Here is a 20,158-nt window from a genome sequence, read left to right as displayed (position 1 = left end):
ATGTTAAATTTATATTAAAATCAACAACTAAAATTAGTTATTAGTGTAAAATATATATTAAAATATAAAATATATATTAAAAATAAATTAAATCATACATATATTTATACACATATATGATGATTGATTTTAGTGACAAATTTTAATGTAAACATAATATTTTTGTTCGTTTTACAAAATTTTTTTAACATCATATTTATTTTGTTCCATCAAAAAAATTGCCTTAATAAACTCAAAAAAAATAAAAAAAAATGTCAAATAAAATATCTCTTTCGAACAAGCTAAACCTAGCTTGATTTAAAAAAAAAAAAAATTGCCAACCTTTTAATTCTTAAAGGAGACTAATAGATGGGGTGACTTGTTCAATAAAAACAAAGTCTTAGGAGTTTATGTTTAATTATTAAGAATTACAAATAAAAAAAGAATGTTGGCTTACCAGCAAATGCACTTGGATCCACATTGCTCAAGCTTTTTGGAATTGAACCCTCCAATTGATTGTTTGATAAATCAAAAACCCTAAAATCGCTATTCTCAAATTCAGGTATGGTACCATCAAATCTATTTCCATGCAAGTCCACGTCCAAAAGCCTTGGCAATTGAGCAAGAGAGCTAGGAATATGGCCGCTGAACTCGTTTTCCGCCAAGAATACCCTCTTCAGCCTCCTCATGCCGACGAATGCATCGTCGTGAATCTGGCCGGAGAATTTGTTATTGGAAAGAAACAATCCCCTTAGCCTCTCAAGCTTCTTGAACTCCGGCATTGGACCCTCAAAGTTGTTGTTAATCACACTAAAGCTATTCAAAATAGACAATTCGGAAAGAATGTCTATGTCAATGGTGCCACTTAATCCCATGTTTTCTAGCTTTAGTCCATGAAGTTTGTCATCTTTGCATAACAAGCCGGTCCAGCTGCAAATATTGATTGACTCGTCCCAATTTTGTAAGGCGCCGGCATCGGACAACGAGTTCTTGAACCGCAAAAGAATTTGAGTATCGTTGTCTGCCCGTGACAGCGGGGCAAACACGATACTGAGAAGGAAGAGGAAGAAGAAGATGAAGCAATAGTGTTTTCTTTCATGTGCCATGATTATTTTGGCTGATCATATGATATGATTAGCTAGGTAGTATAAGAAATAGAGATTAGATTGTGGACGCATGTTGGGAGGAGGAAAAGGATTATGCACATGAAATTAATTAAGAGTGGTTTAATTAAGTGTTTAAACGGTGATATTGGCAATGCCATTTCTACAAAGAATGATGAGCTGGTTATGCCGGCCAAAGTTTTTGGACCTCATCAATTTCCGAAGGTGAGATAGCCTTTGTTTAATTGTTGTATTTTATAAGAAATGGTAATTGCACCACTTTTTTATGAGTAATAATACTAAAAAATTAACTTTTTTTTCAGATAATACCAATTATTTTTTAATTATTTTATTTATTTTAAATTTTAAATCATAAATTTTTAATTTTAGATCCTAAATTATAAATTCTAAAAAAATAAATTAATGTTAACTAATTAAAAATTAATTTTTTATTTATGCTTTCTCTTTTTATATATCTCTCTGGTATATTATTTTATAATATAAGATAATTTTTTTTAACTCTTGCTTCTAGTTACTTTTTTAAATATATACTAAAAATAATAGAAGGTGAAGAGAGACGTAAAGAAAGATAATACATATAAGATTTCTCATATATATATAATTTCTTGCTTATGGTTGGTTGGTAGCTGTTTTTCCTTGTTAATGGTGAGGATGAATGTCCCTTATTAGCTTCTTTACATTGGTTTCATACATTTTAGTTTAATTTATTTTATTGTTATTAGTGTTTACATACACTATCTTACAAGGAATTGGAATAATTCAACTATACTCTTTGGATTTAGTTTTACATTCTTTAATTCTACATGTATAATGTATCACATTAGACCTGTGGTTCTGACCAATGAATTGTGTTGACAAAAAAAAGAATAAATTAATTAAGATCAGTTTTATGCTATAATTTTATTTGTTTTGCATGCTTTTGTTGTGATATGAATTTGAATATTTATAAATTAAATTAAAAGGAGATGGCTGTAAAATTAATACTTGAACGTGCTATACGACGTTTTTTTCAAAACGCTAGCTGTGCTTTATTGTAGCTTTGATGAGATTAAATTATTAATGTACTCAACTACCATTATTAATATAACGTGCAGTATTATTATGTATGTAGAGTTTGGATTATTGTTCAATTTTGTACATTAAGATGAACGACGTGCTCTGGTCATTATCGATGATAACTATATACTAAAACTAGTATATGCGATAATATGTAATTATTAATATAAAAGTTAAAGTTAAAGTTAAACTTAAACTCATTAGAATCAAACTAATATTTTTTTTGTCATTGAAATTTTATGTCTTGTACGTCATGGAACATGGAAAAAAAAACCCCAAAGGAGTAATTGGATACTAATCACTTTACAAAGCCCATAGCCTTGTCAACCAAAAAAAAAATCCAAAACGTAAAATTTACTTATCTTCTACGATGCACGGACACTAACACAGACCCATACACAAATTTTAAAATCTTATAAGATGTTAAAAATAAGAGAGTAATTTGAAGAGTGTACTATTGAGTGTGAATCAAAGGTACAATGTACAAGGATATATATATAAGTGCTAGAAGAATCAAAGCAATAAAAATACAAAATCCTACAATAAATACACAGATATACTATATAAATATAAATAATAATAATTTATTTTAATTGATCCTAATATATTCTAACATCCTCTGCAAACTCAAGTGGGAGCTAAATATACCATCTTGAGTTTGGATACCAGAGTTCAAAAACGAGTAGGATGATGAGCTTTTGTGAAGATATCTGCAGTCTGATCCAGAGTTCCAACAGTTAGGAGACGAATAGCATCAATAAGGAGACGTTGCCGAACAAAGTGACAATCAATCTCAATGTGTTTGGTGCGTTCATGAAAAATATCACTATGGGCAATCTAAATAGCACTGCGGTTGTCACAAAAAAATCAGTTGGGGACGACTGAGGAGCACCCAAGTCTTCGAGAAGTCAACGAATTGAGACAACGTTAACAGTAGTGTCGGCTAGAGCATGGTATTCAACTTCTGTTCTTGAGCGAGCAGTGAACATTTGCTTCTTGGCTCGCTAGAAAATAAGAGAATCACCAAGAAACAAACAATAACCAGTAGTAGAACGATGATCAGTAGGATCACCAGCCCAATCAGCATCTGAGTACGCCTGAAGGGATAAAGATAAATGGGCAGAAAAATGAAGTCCATGAAACAGAGTGCCTTTGATGTAGCAAAAAATGCGAAGAACGGCCGCACAGTGAGTAGAACAAGGAGCTGACAAGAACTAGCTAAGAACATGAAGTGGATAGGCGATGTCTGGGCGTGTGACAGTCAAGTAGATGAGACCTCCAACTAACTGTCAATAAAGAGTAGGATTATCCAAAACAGTGCCATCTTGGTGCGAAAATAGAATACCACAACTAAATCAGAAACTGCACCGGGTCGTACCAAGTAATACCTCAAGGGAGTGAGGGTCGATCCCACGAGAATTGATGGACCAAGCAATAATAGTTGAGTGATTCACTTAGTCAGACAAGCAGAAACGAGTGTTTTGGTGTTCAATTTGCATTAAACAGTAAATTAGGAGAATTAAGAAAGCAAATAGTAAATTTGTATGAAAGATATATGAGACTATGAGATAAATGTTAAAGTTTTAGAGATATTTATTTTTCCAAATTAATGGTTCTTACCAAATAATTTAATCATGTAAGATTCAATTCATGGAAAACTTTAATTGATTAAACCCTAATTCATTAGTGATTTAATCTCCTCTAACCTAATAAACTGCCAATTTCTTGGTCACCTGAATTAGATTAAAGGTTTAGGTCAAATTCTAGTTTATTAGCCACATAAACCCTAATTACCCAAATATAAGATGATTATATATCACGTATCATGTTCAGTCCAGGTAATTATAGATTTAGGAGGAATTACTTTCAAGTTGTTATTCAAGTGAATTAACTTTTCCAAGAATCAACAAGAATTCATGTAGAAAAAGAGCTATCTTCCAATATACTCAAATTCATAAGATGAGGAACGAAAGTAATCCTTGAATATAAATCAGTACATTAATTGGAAGTATAATGATAATAATATTAATCCATAGAATAAACAGAGCTCCTAACCTTAACAATGGACGTTTAGTTGCTCATGGAGAAAATAAACCCTAGCAGAGAAAAAGTGTCCAATTTTAAAAAAAGTGCGGAAGAAGAGAAGAAGAAGTCTAGGCTAAGATATCTTCTCCTTTTATATCTAATCCTAATAAATGTAAAATATATTTTCTAAAACCTAAAATATCTTTTCTTAATTTAAAAATAAATTCTAAAACCAAATTAAATCAAACAAAATCATAAAGATCACGCTAGTGTTATTCTTTATCAGGAGTCTGGTGCCAAACTTGAAAATTCCAAGTTTGGCGCCATTATGACCGTATCCAATAAGAGCTTTATGAGTTTCTGGCACCAAACTTGAGCTGGATCAAGTTTGGCGCCACTAAGGCCACATCAAATGTGGCGTATTATGAGTCCTGGCGCCAAACTTGGGTTGGATGAAGTTTGGCGCCCCTAGGTGGCGTTTGGCGCCGTGATTCCAGAAAAAAAGTATATACTATTATATATTATTGGAAAGCTCTGAAAATTAGCTTTCTAATGTCGCTAAAACCACGTCAATTGAATCTATATAGCTCAAGTTATGCTCATTGGAGTGCGAGGAAGTCAGGGTTGACAGTATCATCCACTTTCTTCCTTTTCTTCTACACGAACTCTGTCAAACTTGCCTGAATGCCACCTGTAATAAATCAAATTGCAAAACAACTCAAAGTAGTATTCATGGTAACTTAAAACACTTAAATCTTGATTTAATTCAATAATTTCACATGCAAATTCAATAAGAAAAGATAAGAAGGATGCTCATGCATCACAACACCAAACTTAAATTGTTGCTTGTCCTCAAACAACCGAAAACAATATAAACCTCAGCTGTGAATTTGCATGAGAGTTGAGTTTTTTCAATTAAGCTTCTATCTATTTTCTGAGTGGGGTTAACAACACTGTGACCATGAATAGTTTTGGCCTCTCACTATCCTTTAAAGCTTAGGAATGTTAATTTTATTTAGAATTAGAAGTCGGATACTATTATAAATTCTCTTGATTTTTGCTTTGGATTAATCCTTGAACACAAAATTTTCTTGTCTTTTCTTTAGTGCTTTGCACCTTGAGTCTAGCCGTGACTCTAAATGTTTTGTCTCAAGCTTTTCTTGACACAGAAACACCACAAGCACTTAACTGGGGAACTCTTTGAGTTCGGATATTTTCTATTGAACTTTTCCAGTCAGTGGTGCTCAAAACCTTTGGTATATTCTTTATTGTACTTGGCTTTGACTCTAAGTGTTCTATCTCAAGAATTACTTGACACAACCACACCACAAGCATATAGCTAGGAAAACAATTCTTTGACCTTTTGATCATTATTATCCTTCTTAGCAATCGATGCTTAGAGCTTTGGGCCTTACCCTTTTATTTTCTTTTCTTTTTTCGCTATTTCTTTTGCTTCAAGGATTAATTTTTTGTTTAATGTAGAGAATTCATAATAGTTCTCTAAATTCCTTTGATCCATATTCAAATATGTATTATTCATATCATGCATTCAAAGTCACAGATAAACACCACCACATCTAAGCAAATAAGATTACTCTTAAATATAAACTTAATTTCTCATGTAATACATCACTTCTTTTCTTTTTCATTTTTTAGATTCAAGTTCAGTGAGCGATGCAGTACATGAGACATCCTTTCAAATTAAGAATAGACAACTAAATCAAACTAAAACCTAAGAACTGAAAATACTGTAGATCATGCAATAGATAAAGACAAGCAATAGAAAATAGGAGATAACGAAATAAGAGCGGAAGGGAAAATAGAATGAAAGGAACTCAACCACCTCAGTTATCCTGGTGGCCATCTCATTCCTCAGGCTGTGCTCCTTTTTCAAGATGATTCACCTTCCTTTTGTGCCATTGATGATTAGATAAACAAAGAACGCGCTCTACAACACTAAACTTAAAAGGTTGCTTGTCCCCAAACAAAGAAAAACTGAAAACAGGGAGGAACATAAAAAGCGCATGGAGGAGTAAAAATGAAAATATTGCAAAAGAAGCAAGAAATGATAAAAGGGAAGAAAGATTCAAATTTAAAAAGTTTTTTTTTTTGGGAGCCAAACTTGAGGAACACCAAGTTTGGCGCCACCCACGTCGCAAGAGATTCTCTCAATGATGCATATGTGGCACCAAACTCTAGATTTCCAAGTTTAGCGCTACCCTTCCATCAAAGTTCTCAAAGGAATGTGTGCATGTTGGCGCCAAACTTGGATTGGCAAGTTTGGCGCCACCCCTCTAGTGGCATTTTTTTCTTGAAACTCTTGTTACTGGTGCCAAACTTGAGATTCTCAAGTTTGGCGCCACCCTAGCCAAGTGTATTTCCCTCCAGGGTGGTCTGAAATCCCTTCTAATTGCACCTGTTCCTGTTTTAGACACTCTGCATGATCAAAACATACCTAAAAAGAAGGAAAACCAAAAGAAATTAAAACAAACTAAATAAAATCAAAATAAATAGAAAATTTAAAGATATGGATTATTGGGTTGCCTCCCAACAAGCGCTTCTTTAACGTCACTAGCTTGACGATTGATTTCTTGTTAAGGCAGTAGTTGATTATAGTGCTTCAACTCCTCCCCTCTCACTGTGAATTTTCTCTCCGTGTGCCCATGAAGTAGCTCAACATGCTCCAGAGAGTGGATTCTGTTTGCTGTATAAGTCAACACTAGTTTACTAGTCAACACCACACTCATTCTTCGGGAGAAACCTTCAATGGGGATCTTTTTGTTTCTCTATCCCCTGGATGCTTTCTTCTTGGGAACTTCCTCCTTAGTGGATGATGCACACTGATGAGCGGATATTTTATACGTTTTTTGGCATAGTTTTCATATAGTTTTTAATATGTTTTGTTTAGTTTTTATTAAGTTTTTACAATTTTAGTGTTTAATTCACATTTTTGGATTTCACTTTGAGTTTGTGTGTTTTTGTACCATTTCAGGTATTTTCTGGTTGAAATTGAGGAGTTGGAGTAAAAGTCTGATTCCGAGACAGAGAAAGCACTGCAGATGCTGTCCAGATCTGACCTTTTTGCACTCAGAAGAGCTTTTTTGGAGCTACAGAAGTCCAAATGGACCGTTCTTAATGGCTATAGAATGCTGACTTCTAGAGCTTTCTAGCAATATATAATATTCTATACTTTTTTCGGATTAGAAGTCCCAAACTGGCATCTAACGCCAGCTTCCTACCCCTTCTAGTGTCCAGTGCCCAAGGAGCAGACCCAGCGTCCAAATGCCCAGAAAGGACGCACATTATACACATTATTTTCGAGCTTTACATTGTATTCCTTTTCATCATGAGTTTCTAAACCTCCTAGGTTGAGGGGAGGAGCCCTGCTGAGTCCTATGAATTAATAAAAGTATTACTGTTTCTTCTTCGATCCGTGTTTGATTTATTTCTAAGATGTATATTCGTTCTTCAACATGGTGAATAGGATGATTAGTGACAATTATCTCTATTCATCATACTAAGACGAACGTTCCTGACAAACACCCGCGTCTACTTGGTTTCGTGTGAATACGTGGCCGAAAAGTACGAACCAACAGCTATGTTTATACATCTCTCAGACGGCTAATCTATGACTTCGTTGGGGACTTCTCGAGACACTAGTTCAGCCGATTTCTGGGGAGATTAAGGTCTCCGTGGTATAGGCTAGAATCCAAAGAAGCAGCATTCTATGATCCAGAAGTTTCGACCTTGTCTGTGACGTTTTGAGTAGGATCTCCAAGAGAATGAACTGCTAGAGGTTCACCCTTCGTCAGATTGGATGACCACGGGCAATGGTGTTTAATCTGGAGCAGAGGAGATCAATGACCATGGGTAATGTCTTTGATCACATACAGCCTGCCATTGAAAAAATCACTCACAAGCAAAGAAGACAGTGATACCAGAGTTAATTCAGAAAGACAAAGCAACTCCAATCCTCAATTATATCTATCTTACTGATTTCATTCCAATAATTCTAATAAAACTCCGTAATCCAACAACATATTGATCTGCTTGACTAAGACCTGCAAGATAATCATAGCTTTCTTCAAACCACAATCCTAGTGGGATCGACCCTGACTCACTCAGGTATTACTTAGACGACCCAGTGCACTTGCTGGTACAGCTGTACGAAAGTGTAGGGATTCGTGCACCACACACCCAACACCAAATTAGGTTTGGTGTCAGGGAGAATTGTATTGATTCCCACCAAAGGATGCTTGAGCCTCAAATCCTGTTGTGCATTATCAGGGAGTTCTTGAAGATTTGGGTTAATAAGCTCAGTCTGCATGCACTTCTCCTTTCTGCCTGATAAATGCATAGTTTTGAAGACATGAAAGACCAATTGCTCATTATGCACTTATCCTTATCGTGTTTGTATTTTTAAATTTAGGTTTGTCTATTGATGTTTTCAATGTTAGGTTAATATTATCATTTACTGCCTTTGTGAGTTAAACATACATAAGATTAACTAAGATTAATATTCACTTAATTCTGAAACCATAATTTTAAATTCGATTTGATAAACATACAAAAGATTAATTGTCCTTTACATTCACTTAATTTTGAAACTATAATTTAAAATTCGATTAGGTAAACATACAAAAGATTAAAGAAGAATTACATTAACTTAATTCTTAAAATTAAACCTAAACATACCAAACTCCTGCTCACTTCTTTTGAACCATCCAGTTCAATCCCTTGCCCATCATCCCCTGACCGAGCTGCGACAGAGTAAAACTATCAGGTGGATTTCGTTTTGTTCGTAGGTCTTAAGGGTGACCCCAAACTGAGTGACAGCCGGAGTGGGCGACCTGCCTACTTATGCTAGAGCAAATGCACCAGGATTTTACTCGTCAACAATCTTGAATCCCACCTGCAGTTGAATGAAACCACTATCACACGACACCCGCCATGACGTGTGCCCGGAAGCAGGACCCCGCATACCATAGGCCATATCTACTGATGCCCGATGTGGATCAACCACTCTGACGGTGAAGGAATAGCGGTAAGATTTGGACAACTACCCAAACCAGCGTTGACACATTGCTGTATTTGCTCATCTCCATGACCGTCAACGGGAATCTGCGATGGGATCGACGGAAAGTCAACCCATTCCTGTCCGGGGCGGAATGTGATGTGTGGCTGATTATGCTGGATGGAGTGATCCTGCTGGCTATACTAAGAGTGCCGACTATGCCCACTGTGCTGACTGTAATGTCTATGATGACTGACCTCGCTGTGGTTGCTGGACTGACCGTGGTGGCTGTACTGACTGTGGTGACTGTGATGGCTACCAAGACTGTGATCTGGTGGCTGTGGTACATAATAAGAAAATGACTGAACCACTGCATATTGAGGTGGACTCTGAGGTGCTGGTGGCTATGGCGCTGGTGACTGTGGGGCTGGTGGCTGATATGGATGTTGAGGAACGTACTCCGACAATCTCAACAGATATCCGTACAAACCCATGTACCAATCCCGGTACTCTGCCAACAGTCTAAAGTCCCAAGTCGGAAAGGGGTGCAAATTTCGCAACAAAGTGTTATGACAGTTGCCCCATTCTTCTATCCATCCTTCATGTAAAACTGTCTAGTCATGAAATTGTACTCTGCGAAGAGTGTTGCAATGCTCTACCAGTGAAATGTCTCTGGCTACCACTTGAAGTGGTTGTGCATACCCAAACTGACGCATCACTCGGTTTGTAGGGTGCCATTCAACACACTCGAACGACAATAATGGAGCAACAATATCATACACCTCAAGGTGTCCATGTAACTCGTCGGGTATGACCAATCCTTCGTACGGCCGCCACACAAACTACCACATATTATTAGAAAATTAGAACCCTAATATTAATATTTGGATACGGGAATGACACGAACCCTAAATATTTACCTCGTCCATGTAGTCTATTTCCTACCATAAAGTCGCTGCGATCTTTGATAACCATGCTGTGGTCCGTTTGGAATGACTCCACCTAAAACATGGTTCATTGAAAAATTAAAAATAGTTACCGTCAATCAAATATGCTGGTTCAATATAATACCAGACTAAATTAGGAACTGTTACCTCATGGCAAGTGGTATCTCAGTCGGTGGAAAGGACTGTCTCGGTACCGGCACAATACACAACAGTCGCTCCCATGCCTAAACAAACAACAGATTAAGAGGGCTATCCATCTCCTTAGTATCATATCGTGATGCACGGCATAGTGCCCTATAAAGATGCGCGAGACATGCTGACCCCTAATTATAAGTATGGATATGCTCGAAATTGCAAAGCAACGGTAGATATTTCGTGTGGGCATATGCGGTCGACTTATCCGTGAATAGGGTCGAACCCAACAAACAGAAAACTGGCATATCAGGTATCTATTAATAGACTACTCAGTGTCCAATGGCTCTGCGTCTTTGATACGTCGAACCCAACCCAGCTTTATATAAGATTTCGAAGAACTATGACAACTGGTTCGCAACCGAATATCGTAATGCTTTGACTCTGTAGGAAGTCGCTACTACTATCTGTCCAGCCGCTCACAAGCTCTCCATCAATGGGTATGCCAAATATATGAGCGATATCTTACAGTGTCACAATAACCTCACCCACTGGCAATACAAAGGTATGAGTCTCTGGCCTCCACCTTTCCACCAAAGTAGCTAATAAGGGGTAAAATCCTCTTATCACTCCAATCCTAAAAACGTGGTAGAATCTCATTGAGCGTAAGTAGTTTTCGACTATTGGATTCTATGTCTACGGCGGATCTAGTTTACGAACCATTAAATTCCTGTTATTAAAAATAAATAAAATATTTATTTTCGAAAATAAAAAATATAAATATTTATTAAAATATAAGATTAGAAATTTGTTTAATAATAATATTTAATTATTTATTAAATCTAAAAAAATAATCACATTATAACAAAAAATTCAAAAAAATTATATATTCACATTTATATAAAACAAAATATAATTATATTAAAAAATAAAAAAATATATTTAAAAATATTAATAAAATACAAAAAAATAATAACAATACTATATTTTCATCATATGATACTAACAACAAAAGTTACAAAAATTTAAATACATAAAAAATAAAATTTATTAACTTACATAATTTGAATGATCCAAATAATTGATATGGATAATTATGTATTATTTTTTTAAATAAATACAAACTAACATTTTTCTTTATTCTATATTTTTTTTAAAGCATTAAACTCTTTTCTTCTTCTTTCTTCACTTCGTTTCTTCTCTCTTTAACATAGACAAAAAACTCGCTAATGCATGAAATGGGGGAGGGGGGATGAGGGACTCAATTTATAGAGTCCCAACAATGTATTTGCTGCTTATCGAGGTGGAGGAGTTATTCCCTGCATATGCATGCAGTCAGCCTCCAATACACCCATCATGTGTTGTTGCAACTCTTTGAAAAGGCGCAGAACCTCTGCAATGCCTACTTGATTCGCAAGCAACATGCCCACTGCGTGTTGCCACGGAGTTTCCACGCCTATATGCTCGCCACATCACTACGCTCACGGTGTGTTGCTGGGGAACTGACACATCACTATGCTCACGGCGTGTTGCTGAAGAACTGATACACCGCTGACAACGAATCCTGTCACCACACCCTCTGTATGTTGAACTTGATATTCACAAAATAGCAAAACATCTCTCTCTAATATTGAGCAAAAACACCAATACACATTCCATATGAATAATAATTTATGATACTTTTATTTCAAAACTTTCTTTAAAGTTTAGAATGAATAATTCACTGCTGACAGCCAAAAAGAAAAAAAGGCACTCATTCTTTCACTCCTCATCATTTGCACTTTATTCTTAGCTTCACCAAAACCTATAAGAACTCTCCCGGGACAAAGCAAGGTTTCTAAATTCTAACTTCTTTTTCTGTTCTTCTCTTCCCTCTTTACTCTTTTCTTTTCCCACATTTATTAAGTTTAAATTTTAACATATAATAATATCGCTGACACAATAAAACAAACACATAGCATGCATTCATTCATTCATTCACTTTCTTTCCCTTTCTCTTTCTCTGTCTCTGTTTGAAAACAAATGAAGCCATCATCAACCACTGAACCAACCAAATCCACCGCCACCATTTCCATTACCTCTCTCTCTCCACAAAACGAAGATCATCAACAACACAACGTTCCATTGCTCATGCAGCAGCCATGTTATGCAAGATCAAAGCCTATAAGCTCGGATGAACTTCGAAACCTTCGAATCATTCTTAAGTGGTGTGCTCTTGATCACTCTTATTGCTTTGGAAGAATAATTTCTTATGCGTTGTTCGTCGTCCTCGCAATGGCTGCACCTCTCCTCATCTCAATCTTTATCGGTGTATCTCACTCTGCTTCCATTGATGATCCCTTCAAATTCAACAAGCTTGTTCAGTTACCGGAATCGGCCCTTGCTTTAATCGCCTTCTTCACTCTCTCCCGTTTCTTCCGAAGGTACCACAAACACTGTTAGATAATTTTACATAAAAACGTGCTCATATGAATGGTAAGCCATGCGAAACATCTTACAACTCACAGTGAGAATTGAAATTACAACAGGTATGGCCTTAGGCAACTTCTATTCTTAGACATCTTACAAGATGACTCAATGTACGTTCGACGTGGCTACACACGGGAGCTTGAGAAGGCATTTAAATACTTATCATTCATAATATTACCTTCATTCTTTGTACAACTGGCACACAAGATCCTCCTCTTCACGACGGCTAACGGTGGTCAGTTCCCTCTAAATTCAATACTCTTCCTTCTAGTCCTTGTTTCATGGGTTTACAGAACAGGGGTGTTCTTGTTAATGTGTGTGCTATTCAGGCTAACATGTGAGCTTCAGATTCTAAGATTTGAAGGGCTTAAGAAGCTATTTGAAGGTTGTGGAGATGGTTGTAATAATGAAGCAAGTGTGATATTTAGGGAACATGTTAGGATTAGGAGGCAGTTATGGGTTACAAGTCATAGGTATAGGTTCTTTATAATTGGTTGCTTGGTTACTATCAGTGTTAGCCAGTTGGCTGCTTTGTTGCTTGTTTTGGAATCCAAATCTCACAAGACTTTCTTCAATTCTGGTGATCTTGTGGTAAATCTCTCACACTCTCTATATACAGTGGTCTCATTTTTAACATGGTTGGATAAAGTATTTACACAGTATTTTTTAATCAACTCTTTTTTGAGAAAAGGATAAACAGGTCTTTCACCTTTTGATTAGCGGACATTTAAATCTTTAATAATTTAAAAATACATTTAAATTTCTGATATTTTTAAAACCTCGACATATGTTCACTTGGGTCTGTATTGACTTGGTTGATAAAGATGCATACGGAAAAAGTTTTTAAAATTAGACAAACTAAACTCATAGATCGATATATCCAAATTTTAAAGAGATCAGAGGCTTAAATATATTTTTAAATTTTCAAAAACTTAAATCATCGCAAACAAAAAAATTAGGGATTGATTTGTTCTTTTCTTTTTTTATTTTTTCAAAATAAAAAAGAATATATTAGTCCTCAAAATTGCTAGTGTACAGTAATATTATAGTAAAAAATAGAATTTTGGTGAAGAGTAAATATTATTTTTTTAATAAAAAATACTAAAAAAATATGTCACGTTTTTTATAAATTTAACAAAATTCTTCATTTCCCACCTAATTCTATCTTTTACCAAAAAATATTATTGTTAATAAATACATAAATCGTTTAATTTATTTTTAAATATATTTTATATAAGTAAGTGATTTAATATAGTTGATTTTGTTTTTCAAACGTAACATGTTTGGTTAATCCTTATACCATCAGAACTGAATTTTAATTTGTAAAAAAATAATCTAACATCCCTCTCTCAAATGGTTAAAAATAAAATTTATTGTTTTCAAATCTTAAATTACAACTCATTCTTTTTTTTTTCAGAAATAAAATTTATACACATATATAATAAATATAATAAAAAATTTTAAATTTTGTATGTTTCGCATAAAAAAATTAAATGAAAAATACTAAAATATAAAGAAGAAAAAATTAAAAAATCTTGCATTTTTTTATTATTTTATTTTATTTAACGCAAGTTTGATAATAATAATAATACTAAGTAATTTTATCCACTCATTTTTAACTATATACGGTGAACAAAATTTATCAGTGGTTGCTCACTTACTCCTAAAACACATATTAAATATACATCAAGAATATGAAAAAAATTACTAAATTTTTTTTGTCTAAGTTTGTGTATAAATTTTTATAGGGTCTCTCCTTGATTCAATTGAGTTTGTGTTTATTATGCAGATTTGTTCAGCTGTGCAGCTAAGTGGATTTTTGCTCTGTCTAGTAAGTGCAGCAAGAATCACACACAGGGCTCAAGGGATAGTCTCAATTGCCACAAAATGGCACATGTTGGTGACTAATGCTTCTGCTGAATCAGAGCAATTTAAAGCTCAAATGATACCACCAGAGTGTGATTCTGATTCTGATTCTGATTCTCATTCTGAGGGCATATACATATCAGTAGCCTCTCAACAGAGACCTTCTTCTTCCTTCCAAACAAGGCAAGCTTTAGGTATGGTTATTATTATTATCTCCACTTTCATGCTATTGAATATGCAAGACTAATGCATAGAAGCATGTTAAGTTTAAGTTTGAGATTATCTTATTTAAATTTAGTTCATTCAATTTGTTTAGTTTTAGGAATAGATTTAAGTTTTATGTTTATTATTTTTGTTTTTTAGTTGGTTATATTATAACTATTTTCAATTAATGTCGTAACTGAAATATCCATACTAGTGTATTAATAGGTATTAACGTCTTTATTAATTCACCTTTTTTTATTTACTAAATGTTTGCAACAATAACAATTGTAATATTAGTTAAGATAATAAATATTTCATGACTATAAGCTCAAATATTAGATATTGCAAAGTATATATTTTTATGGATTATATATAATAAAAGATATTTAAGAAAAACACTAAATTTCTTTTATATCTCATTATATATAGTAGATATAATAATTTTTGTTGTAACACATTTAAATCTAATAAACCTTTCATTCAAATGTGTTTATTATAGTTTTGTTTGTAAGATGTTTTATATTAGGGATTAGGTGTTAAAACCATATTTACAAACACATCCCAAGGTCACTAAGTTACTTTATGTACAAGAACTACAATAATGATATACAAATGATGAAATTTGTTAGAAACATTGAAATTTTTTTGGTTCTTGATGATTAAATGAAATCTAATTTCTTCTATTGATAATAATTGCAGTGACATATTTGCAGCATAACTATGGAGGGATAACGGTATTTGGGTTCCTACTTGATCGAGGATTGCTTTATACTTTGTTTGCGTTTGAATTCTCTTTGGTCATGTGGATTCTTAGCAAGGTCGTTGTCTTATCTTAATTAAAGTTTGAGATAATACTTACATTGCCCCCGCCTGAAGTTGCAAGCACGATTGAAATTGGTCTATAAAATTTCAGTTGACTCACTTTAATCTAATCTGTCTCACGAAAACATTAATGACGCAGTAAAAAGGACTAACGCTGTCACGTTGAACTATGAAAAATAACAGGGTTTTGTTTTTGACACTCAAATAAGAAAAAAACATCATATAAAATGTTTAGAAGCAAAAGATGGCTTGAATGATCTTAAAAGAATTGTTTTTGGATATTTTAGCGCTAAAAATAAAAAGTCATCATTTTTCTATAATCAAGCATGACCACCTTTAGTGCAGTTAGCGTCAGCCTAATAGAAATTGGCTTAGAGACTAATGTAAATTATAGATACAAATTTTAAGATTAAATTGTATAAATTAAAATTTTAAAGATTAATTTAAGACACAGAATTTCAGAAACTAATTTAAATATTACCTCTTAAATTTTTTGAATACAATTATTATATTAATTCTTTAAAATGACAAGAGTGTGAAAAATAAACAAATTATTATTAAAGTGCATAATGTCGCTAATTATTTTTGTTATGACTGAAAGATTGGTGTATTGGGTGAAAACGGTGAATTATGCACGTATGCCTCATGCCGGTGATTGTTGCAGATAAAAGAAATTGCTAGTTACGATTTTATCATGGATATGTATAGAAATTATTACTCAAGATTTGTTTAAAAAAATCACTAAAATAAAAATTTTACACATAAATTTTTTTTTTAATTACAAAAAGCTCAACATGATTTCTCTTTTTCCATAATAATCTCTTGTATAACGAAATTTAACCAAAAATCCTCATATTTTGAAAAATCACACTTGCATTCCCTATATAAATCTTAGTATTCTGTTTGGTGCAAAATGGGAGATATGAATTGAAACAAGAATAAAACTCTAATTTAATTTATATAAAGGATAAAATTGGAATTAATTAATTGAAATGAAAGTATTTTAGGTATAAAATGTTATTAAAGTTCCAGTCTCCATATCTAAAAATTTCAGTCCCTTGTGTCCCTACTTTTTGGAGGTACTGAAATACTGACATTTCAGAGACAGAGACAGAAATTTTAGTACCAGTCTCTGAACTAACAAACACAATACTGAGTCTCAGTCTCTCAGTCTCTGTCTCAGTACCTCAAAACAAACGTTACCAAAGATTTGGTCAAAGGTGAAATGCGACGCCAGCATTTTCACTTGGGGGTGTGGATTAGTGGCTGTTCTGGTTCTTTACCGGCTATATGGAGGGGGTTAGTGTTGACTTGGAAAAGTGGTGCAAAGGGGTTCTACAAAACCGACTCCAAAAATACTTTTCTTGTTATACAACAACTGTCCGCATTGGCAAATGAAGATGTTGATCTGATTGAAAAAATTCATGAGCTCATGTATAAAGCCTAGTATGTGCAAATGAGTTTTATTCTCAGGGAAGCTAATAGTATTGCGGATTCTTTTGCCAGGAGAGGAACTCTCAACAATGAACCTTACTAGAGTGGATTCAACTTTGGAGAGAATTACAAGAGTATATTCATCTTGAGATGATAGCGTAGTGTGGCTGTGCTCCCCTATTTTGGGGTATTTGTTCTTGTTTTCTTTAGTATTTTTTCGTGAGTTTCCTAAAATATTTGGGACTGCCTCTTCTGGATGCAGGACTCCTTTTGACCTTCGAACTTTAATGTATGAATGATGGAGATGACTTGTAAAGACATTTTTATGATTAAATTAGTGGGTATTTAAGAGATAGGATTTGTGAGGATTTAGATAGATCATATTTGGGAGTAAGGGTGAAAACAGGTAAGTTCAGGCTAGATTTTACGTTTAATAGGTCTAGTCATGTTGTTAATTGGTCTGTGTTATAGGCTTTTTTTTTAAGCATTAAGTCTGGTCTGTTATTTAATTTGGCCTAATTTAAAAGCCGTTAAAAGGTTTGATAATTTCTTTTTAAAAAATAAAAATATTATTTTTTAAAAAAATTAATGAAACTTTAATTTTTAGGATACATTTTTTTTTATATATTTTGGATGAATTTGCCACACTCTCGACAAACTTCTGGTTTTATATGAAATTTGTCTTACCCACAGTTAATTTTGTGTCAAATCCTTCCCACAATAAAAAAATAAATAAATAGTATATAGAGAGTAATTGAAGAAGATAATAAAAAAAGAAGACTCGCATTTTACACTACCCTTCCTCTTTTCTCTTTGATAAAAACTCTTAATTTTAAAAAATCTAATTTGGTTTAATTCGGTTGAGATCAGTGGCGGAACCAGAAATTTCATAAGAGGGGGGCCAATTAAATATAAAATATAACAAAAAATTAATAAAATATGATTTGTAGCATATATATCAAAAAAGTAATTATATTATATAAAAGTCAATGTTCAATTACATACTTTAAGATTTTGATATTTTTAAACTTGCTCGACGATGTTTCATGGAACTAAAATCATCAATTATCATCTCTGAAGTGAATTTTGAAGCAATTTCCTTTTCAATATATACAATCATACAATCTGCTAAAAATTCATCTTCCATCTTGTTTCGAAGCCTTGTTTTAATAATCTTCATAGCTGAAAAGGCCCGTTCAGTTGTTGCTGTTGTCACAGGAAGAGTCAAAACAAGACGAATTAATCTATCAATTAAAGGATATATATTTGATTTTCCTGTCTCTGTCAATTTTTGACACAATTCAGCAAGAGTAGACAAATTCTGAAAATCTGGAGCTTTAACCACATCAAGTTCATAATGTTGTAACTCATAATCCAATTGAATCTTTTCTTGCTCAGAAAAATCTAAAGAATAGAAATTCTTTACAAGATTGCATATGTTGCAAACACTGAATAACTTGAAAACATCTTTAGGATCTAGAGATGTACTCAGTATGAGGAGCTCGGTTGCTTGCTCACTAAATCTACTATTTAGCTCTTTCAATTGAAAATCTATCACTTTAATTCAAATGTTGATATAATCTTATTAAAATTTCATTTGACAATAATGATGAATGAGTTTTGAGTTAGTATGTCACTCGAAATAGAAACAAAATAGCACGGCTCATCTAATAATAATAATAATAATAATAATAAAATGTTAAATATGAAATAATAAATTTACCTGTAGAGAAATAATACTCTTCTATGAAAATTTTTGTAAAGAAGAGAGAAGAAAAAAAAAAGAACGTACACGAGAGAGGGGAGGGGGACGTGCAAATAAATAAAAAACTAATAAAATAACTATTTTATGAAGTAGGTAGGAAGTTAGAGAAATTCTAGTATTTGAAATTTAAATTAATTTTAATTACAACATGTTTAGCTATAAATTAGGAATGTCTTTTAACTAAAATTTATTTAAATAATATTATTTAAATTTAAAGGCTGAATAAAGGCTGAATTTTAAAGGACACATAGCATTTTTCTAAGACTAATTAGTGAGTTTGAATTTTATCCTATTAATATATTAAGATTTTTATAAAAATCGAAGCTATGTGTATTTTATAATAGATCAAACTAGAACAAATTAAACATAGACCAGATTGCAGAAGGTAACTCCTCTTTATACAGATTTGACTACTTATCATGTCTTTTAAGTGGTTAGAAGATCATCGATTTTCAAATTCAAAAACCCGTTAGAATTGTGCTGAGTCGGATGACAGTAAAAAGCTTTAGGCCTTGGACTTTCGTGGAGTTAGGAGTTCCTTATCAGATTATCGCTAGACTATTAAGATGAGAAGTCAGGTTTGTAATAGTAGTTCTCTTTGTTTCTGAATTTCTGATTACCAAAAAATATGTATCATTTTATACTTATTTAATTTCGAGTGTTTTTAACCAAATTAGATTAATTTAATGATTAATTTATTAATTTACTTAAATAAATATCAAGAGTTTAAATTTTATCTTTTATATATAATAATTTATTAACCAATCACAAACAATAAAAAAATGGGTCCCCTTTAATTTATCTTCCACCAAGAAGTAATTAAGTCAGGCCTAATTGACAAAGTCAGCATACCATGCATTGTTGGCTTCAATCATTCCATGGTCAAAATTCTCAGGCAATCTACGTTTATTGACGGTCATTAGTTTCCAAATCTAGGTGCAATTTAAACTAAACCAAGTGTACATTAAAGTAATATATAAAATAATATAAATGTTCATATATAAATATATAATAATTAATTTGATAGCCAATTTTGACAACCATCTTCAACGNACCAAAAAAAAAAATATAATATAATATATATTATTTATTAGATTAGATAGATAAATAAAATTCAATGTTAACATGGGTAAAATTAGACGTTAACTAATTACAAGTGGCAAAAACTTAAACAAACTACTTCTAAGTTTTAAGTAATAATTAACATTTTTTTTTTTTGCCACTGAGAATTTTTTAAGAAAAAAATAAAATGAAAATAATTATTTTCAATTGTCGATGAAATTTCTCTCAAAAAATTAATATATTTTCAAGAAATATAGGA

General features: G+C 33.0%; 2 protein-coding genes across 2 annotated transcripts in view; one reads left to right on the top strand and one right to left on the bottom strand.

Moving 5' to 3' along the window:
- LOC107470884 (pollen receptor-like kinase 4) overlaps positions 1 to 1,085 on the bottom strand; it is a 4,599-nt gene extending 3,514 nt beyond the window's left edge. The window contains exon 1 of the mRNA XM_052255897.1: positions 437 to 1,085. Coding sequence (XP_052111857.1) covers positions 437 to 1,085 — 649 coding nt within the window. The remainder of the gene's footprint in view (positions 1 to 436) is intronic.
- An 11,168-nt stretch (positions 1,086 to 12,253) lies between these two features.
- LOC107470941 (uncharacterized) lies at positions 12,254 to 15,698 on the top strand. The gene is made up of 4 exons (XM_016090362.3): positions 12,254 to 12,700; positions 12,806 to 13,337; positions 14,536 to 14,806; positions 15,516 to 15,698. The coding sequence occupies exons 1-4, from the start codon at positions 12,300 to 12,302 to the stop codon at positions 15,650 to 15,652; spliced, it is 1,341 nt and encodes a 446-aa protein (XP_015945848.2). The 5' UTR covers positions 12,254 to 12,299; the 3' UTR covers positions 15,653 to 15,698.
- The last annotated feature ends 4,460 nt before the right edge of the window (positions 15,699 to 20,158 follow it).

Source organism: Arachis duranensis, chromosome 10, assembly GCF_000817695.3.
Source record: "Arachis duranensis cultivar V14167 chromosome 10, aradu.V14167.gnm2.J7QH, whole genome shotgun sequence".
Taxonomy (NCBI): Eukaryota; Viridiplantae; Streptophyta; class Magnoliopsida; order Fabales; family Fabaceae; genus Arachis; species Arachis duranensis.
Note: the sequence above shows the minus strand (reverse complement) of the source record. Positions and strands in the feature narration are given on the sequence as shown.